The following is a 6,145-nucleotide window of genomic DNA, read 5'->3' as shown; positions in this document are numbered from 1 at the left end:
GTGAGAGATCACAGCTCTTTTTACAGTGATAAGCTCACCAGATTTAAATTGGGTTTGTATCTTAAATTTCTTTGCTATTATCAAGGATACGAAGGTGTTGTTGTGAAAGATATGAAGATAAAAAGCAGAGCTCAAGTCATAAACCTGTGATGGTATTTGGACTCCTCACTTGTTTTTTTTCCCTCAGTTATCCATCTGCATCAAATGTAGTTAAACACTCCAGACTTTGTAGCCTCTTCAGATAGGCACTGAAAATAAAAAAAACAAATAAACCCCACACAACAAAATTCAGGTTTTTTCCTCTCTCTGTGGAATTTTCACCTGCCTGGATCTGGGTTGGCAAAAATTAGCTGTGGATCAGAGCCGACTCTCAAAATCAGTATGTGTTAATAAATGTAGCCTGAGTCCTGCAAACCTGTGTGGCATTAAGGCTTTGTGACTTAAGTGACTCTTCTTTTTAAAAGGTAACTTCAAATATGTGCTTTGGCTCATTCTGAGACTCTTGTATTTGCACTTAGAAATGTACTTGAAATTGTCAACATAGGTCTTGAAAATGGTTCCCATAGGGAATGTTGTTATGAATCACTGAAAAGTAAAGGAATGAAACTGTGTAAAGTATCAGTGACAGCTATGATTCATAGCTGCTGATGAAAGTAATGAAGGACAGTTTGTGCAACTGTATACAGACAGCATCTTTGATATGGAAATGTGAAAATATTACAAAATACATTCCTAAAAACAATTTGCAGGCAGAATTTAAGCTCCAAAGTGAATCAAAATAGGGTCAGTTCTGAGGTTATTTTAATTATCCATGGGTTCATGGGTTGTTATTTTTCTCTTGTTTTGAGTAGGTCTTTTTTTTCTCCTTCAAAGCTTAATACTTAGGATTCTGTAAATATGACCCTTTTCCTTATCTGTTATTTTTCAGGGAAATACTGTTTTAGCTGCCTGTTATCATTTTGGGATAGAAGCTGAGAAGCAGAAAACATGTTGGAAACAATTGGTAATATTTTTTAATATTTATCAGTCTACTTTTGTGACCAAATTAAGTGTGCATGATAGATTTAGGACATTACTGTACACAGCTGAAAGACATTGTCAAAAATAGCTATCGCACTTAGAAATATATGTTGTATTTTATTTTTGCATTTTGTATTGAAAAGCAGAGAGATGTACCATCATTTGTTTAGTGTATTTATACACTAATTTATAGCCTGTTGTCTGATTTTATTAATTTAATTTTTAATAGAATTAAAATAGTTTATATAAAAAATACATTTTTTTTTTCATTGGGGTATCTCCATCACTTCTTATTTACAGTTGCCTGTAGCCACAATTCCTGCAACTGAATTTTAATGAAGGTTCTTTCACATTTGTAACCCAATTCCTAATGGACAAGAGTCTGATTTCCTTTGGCTTCAGTTTTGTGCTTTGCCTGTGACTTCCTGATTAATTAAGACATGTTTGGGCTGGGATTTTTGTTCGAATCTGAACCATTCAAGTTCTCTGTAGTTTGAACAAAAGAGGATGGTACATTAAACTCCGTTATCTGCTTGTATGTGAATGTTTCTAAACTGCCGCTGAGTGTATGTGAATATCACTACAGATACGCATCGGGCCCTCCAGGCCGTGGAGCGCTTGCAGGCAAAGCTTCGGGATCGAGGTGACATTGCAAATGAGGAAAAGCTGAGCTTACTAAAATCGGTGCTGCAGAGCCCTCTCTTCAACCAGATTCTCAACCTTCAGACTTCTGTCCAACAGCTGAGAGAGCAGGTAGGAAAATCCCTCTCCCAGGCGCAAGAGGAAAATTGACAGCAAGCTGCAAAATGCATGTGTCTCTTTGCATGTTGAATTGTGAAATTAAGTAGCTTAAGTGAAGGGCTGATCCAAAGCTTCAGGGAACTGCGGGAGAGATACCCATTGACTTTGCTGGGCTTTGCTGAAGTGCACAGTGTGTGTGTTTATGCATTTTTTATGTACGCGCCTGTTACTTATTGATGTGCGCAGTGTAGAAATGGTGATACTGGGTGGAGAGTTAACATATGACTCTCTGCCCTTCAAAAAGAAGGAACAGACATATTTCAGATGTGATCTTAAGGGTTTTCTCCTAGGAACCTTCTACTGCTCTTCTGCATCTTACCCTGCGAAAAATGAGACTATGCAAGGAGAATTGTTCCTGTAATGTGGACTTCATAAGGAAATGAGGATTTTTATTATTATTATTATTATTATTATTATTATTTATAAATAAGTGATTAAAGACAACCAAGAGCTCCTCCTGGGAGCACTATATCCCTTCTCTTGCTTAGGATGTAGGGTGTTACTTTTCTGCATGACCTCAGCAACAGTAAGAAAAGGGGCAACTTTGTTTTAAAGATTCAGTTATTACTATTATTTTATTTTCTCATCATCAGAGTAAGAACTTGAATATAAAAAGTAGTTCAGCAATTGAATTAGGACTAGGCTGCGCATCTGGCTCTGCAAATAGTTGTTACTGTTAACTGCTGTAAGATGGGTAGCGCCATGTCTGGTATGCAGAAATGCTGAAGTGGGAGGAGGCAGCCCCTGCAGTCTGCCCTTACGGTCCGCCTGGAGTTGCATCTGGTCTTTGACAGGATTGCCACTGGTGAAAAGTCCTGGTGAAAAGCATTCTGGAGGCTTTGACAGCAGAAAACCGCAGTCTGGCTCTTTGTTGCTTCTTGCTGATCATCTTGATGCTATTTTACAGACAAGAAGTACATTGGACTGGTATTTACAGTTCCATGCATTGCTCTGTTTTCCAAATTTTGAATGTTTGGTATGAGGAGACTAGGTTACTTGAAGTGATTGGAGTGATTAAAAAATTTTAGGGAAAAAGTTCATTGTTCTATATGAAAAGGAGAATCTAAAACTGACCTCCAAAATTTACGGTGAATTATGTAGTTTATGGCTCTGGGAACACATCTTCAGAAGTGAAGGTGTGCCTGAAGCTTTACCAGAAATTTTCTGAAAATGCAGATTAAATTCTCAGTACTAGACATTAACTGTGAAGTTAAAAGATACTTCTCTGCTTAGAAACAGTCACCAAAACTAGAAGCTACTAATCTGATAGCAGAGATAGGTAATTTCAGATAAGTACTTTTTAAAAAAACAAATCGAACGTTCTACTGCCCTGTACCTACAGGTTTATCTGTGCAGTAACTTTAGGGGTCTGTGCTTGTTGGATGATACCTATCCAGTCTAGCTGCCACAGGAACTATTTGTATCCTGATGTGTGCTAATATGAACACTTGTACATGCAAATGTATGTATATGCCTATTCTTAGATTTGGGTCAGCTCTTTAGCAGGGAGCCCGTAATGTCTCTGTAGAACCATTTCTTCCCTGGATTTTAGATCACATTATCTGTTTCCTCTTTGCTTTATTTAAATGTTTATAAAGAACATTACTGAAACAGGACAAAGAAGAAAATAGGTAGGAAATAAGAAAATATGTTAAAGAAATTAAATTTCTTAGTATTTTCAGGAGCTTAGTTTTGTTCAAGGCCACTCTTTATTTTTATCTTTTTGGTTGGCTTGTTGGTGTTGTGCTTTTGAAACTCTTAAATTACTGGTTGGTGAAAATTGCAAGGCACACAAATGGTGGTCCAGCTTTTTGGCCAAGCTCTGCCAGACTGAGGAAGATGTTTTCCAAGCATTTGGAGTTGGAGCTCTGTTTGAGCCATGATGTCAAATGGTGCTGAGCTGTGCAGTGTCTAGGTGTTGTGGGATAATACTCAGTAAAGACTCAGGTAGCTAAATTTATTTGGATGTTTCACAATGGCCTGGATTGAAAGTTGTAGTGGAGTCTCTTCAGAGTTAAGTGTAAGTGACAGTTTAGTAAGTTGTTCATTAGTTTTTAATTGTTCGTGAGTTTTTAAACAGTAATAAGACTCTTGCGAACTCAGGAGAGGGCCATCTTTTAGGGAAGAGTGAGCTGGAAGAGAGGATGGGAGCAGAGGAGCAGCAGTTGCAATTTATTTCTAAATCAAACTGATTTGTTCCAGGCATCAAAACAGAAGTAGGTCACTAAATGAGACCTGCTTGTGGGTGTGCAGTGGCCTCATCAGTGAATTTGAGAGTAGGAGATAGCACCACGTGGAGCAGCCATATAGAGGAAGCATAGAGGTGATAGCATGAACCACATCTTCTGTTTGTGAAATGAGTCTGGAAAATAGGTTGAGAAATCTACTAATTGTCTGCTGTGTTTTCCTAGCAAAAAACTGGATGTAAATGTCTAATTTTCGCATACAAATACTGTTTGTATTCCTGTGACAATCACTACCTTCTTTTAGGATCTAAAATATTAGACTGCCTGTTTTTTCTTTCCCACAGATGAGTGATCTTTTAAGCACCAAATGCAGATCTGAGAAAGCTTGTATTTCTCCATACTTGATGGTGTTTTGGAATATGCTGCCCAGTTTCCTTAAAGCTTGTGTGTGTTAATTGGAAATTGATCCCTTTCACTGTTGGTGTGTGCTTACCAGGAATCTCTTCAGTTTGCATTTCTGTTATGCACAGTGGTGTGGACTTACTGGCATGTTGCTTCATCTGAATGTTGATGAGGCATGCTGACTTTTAATCTGATACTCTTGATGCCTATTTATACTTGCTTTAAAGACTTTTTCTTAAATAGGCAAACAAGGTTTGTTTACACTGCAAATCTGCCATTGCAAAGTTAAGAATTTAAGTAGGAAAACTCTAGAACATGAACATATTGAATGGGTGTTTTTTTGAGAATTACTATCTTAACTTCACCAGTCAATTGAACTGAGGAGCACCAAAGTAACCAGATGTTTTTTCTCCCTCTTATTATCTTCATTCTTCAATAAATGCTTGTTTTCTGATGCTGAAGAACAAGCTCAGTGTTTGAAGATAAGGGAGTGACACAAAATAAAAATAGGAATTGTGATGTTTTGAACTTTTCAAATGTCTAATTAATGTTTTCTTTTTCAAACAAAATAATAATATTCAGGCAGCAGTGGCAATCCTTCTCTGCCTCTAATTTCCTTTCCTTTTTGTCTCTCATTTGTCCAGCTCCTCCTCCCTCCTCCGCTCAGCTCAGGGCTCTACCAAAACAAAAAAATCCTTTCCTTGGCTGGGCTACATTCCTCAGATTTTTTTTCCTTGCAAGTTTGACCCTAGTTATTTCTACACAATGCAGGAATGGAAAAGCACCCTCCCTGCAGTGCAGCCACATACTGGATTACACGTGATAGCTGGGTGCTCAGCACTGCAAAGCGAATTTAGGAAAGATGCAAAATGGAGAAACTATACCTTTTGAATAATCCTTTAACTCAGTGATTTGCACAAGTAAATGAGAACCTTCGGTTATTATTTTGAATGCCTTTCTACAAAAACGTTATCTGTTCTGTCATTTGAAACAAAATATTTCACATGCTCATTTAAAAAAAAAAAAAAAAAAAAAGGCTAATTTGGTATCTGCTTTGTACCCGCTGGGGACGAAGCCCGTTCTCAGAGCAGTGAAGGCGCAGTCACCAGAGCTGCTTTGGAAGGTTACCAGGGAGCGGGTGTCTCTTGAATAGCTGATGCTGCTTTTTCTCCTTAAAACAGGAATTCGGGGGGAGGGGCAGGGAGCCTTCTGCAAAGGGACTTTTCAGAGAATTCCTCACTCTTCGCCTCCCCCTGCAGGAATTTCATGGTGGCCGAGTTATGCTTTATTACTTTTGTTATTGTTATTACTGGTCTTGACCTTTTTGTTGCTCAGCACACCCAAATATCGGATGAAATATTGCCTCATGTAGCGTGTGATCTTAGAAGGCGGTGACTCAAAGCCTAAAATGCAGAAGCACTAAGAATTTGTTCTTTTGAATGCTGAGATCTGAAAATGCTGATTCTGTTCCTTTAAATGCTGGTGTACCACAGACATGACTGGAATAGTTTCTTTCTTATTAAAAACATCTTAAACAACTACATGTAAGCAATATTTGATTGCATTTAGCATCTAACTGTGTCTGTAGCATAAGTTTTATCATACTCTGTGGTATCAGTGAATTTTCTTTTTGTCTAACGCCAAATTATGTCAATATTGCAGATGTTACATACAGTAAAGAGAACGCCAATCAAGGCAAATTGGCATAAGCCAAATTACAGAACAAAGCAATATTC

At 37.8% G+C, this 6,145-nt stretch overlaps 1 protein-coding gene across 1 annotated transcript in view; it reads left to right on the top strand.

Moving 5' to 3' along the window:
* The first annotated feature begins 987 nt into the window (after positions 1-987).
* The window catches only part of MPDZ (multiple PDZ domain crumbs cell polarity complex component), a 93,439-nt gene continuing 88,281 nt past the window's right edge, over positions 988-6,145 (top strand). The window contains exons 1-2 of the mRNA XM_067315718.1: positions 988-1,003; positions 1,607-1,773. Of these exons, the coding sequence (XP_067171819.1) occupies positions 988-1,003; positions 1,607-1,773 (183 nt within the window). The remainder of the gene's footprint in view (positions 1,004-1,606; positions 1,774-6,145) is intronic.

This window comes from Apteryx mantelli, chromosome Z, assembly GCF_036417845.1.
Source record: "Apteryx mantelli isolate bAptMan1 chromosome Z, bAptMan1.hap1, whole genome shotgun sequence".
In the NCBI taxonomy this organism is placed as follows: Eukaryota; Metazoa; Chordata; class Aves; order Apterygiformes; family Apterygidae; genus Apteryx; species Apteryx mantelli.
Note: the sequence above shows the minus strand (reverse complement) of the source record. Positions and strands in the feature narration are given on the sequence as shown.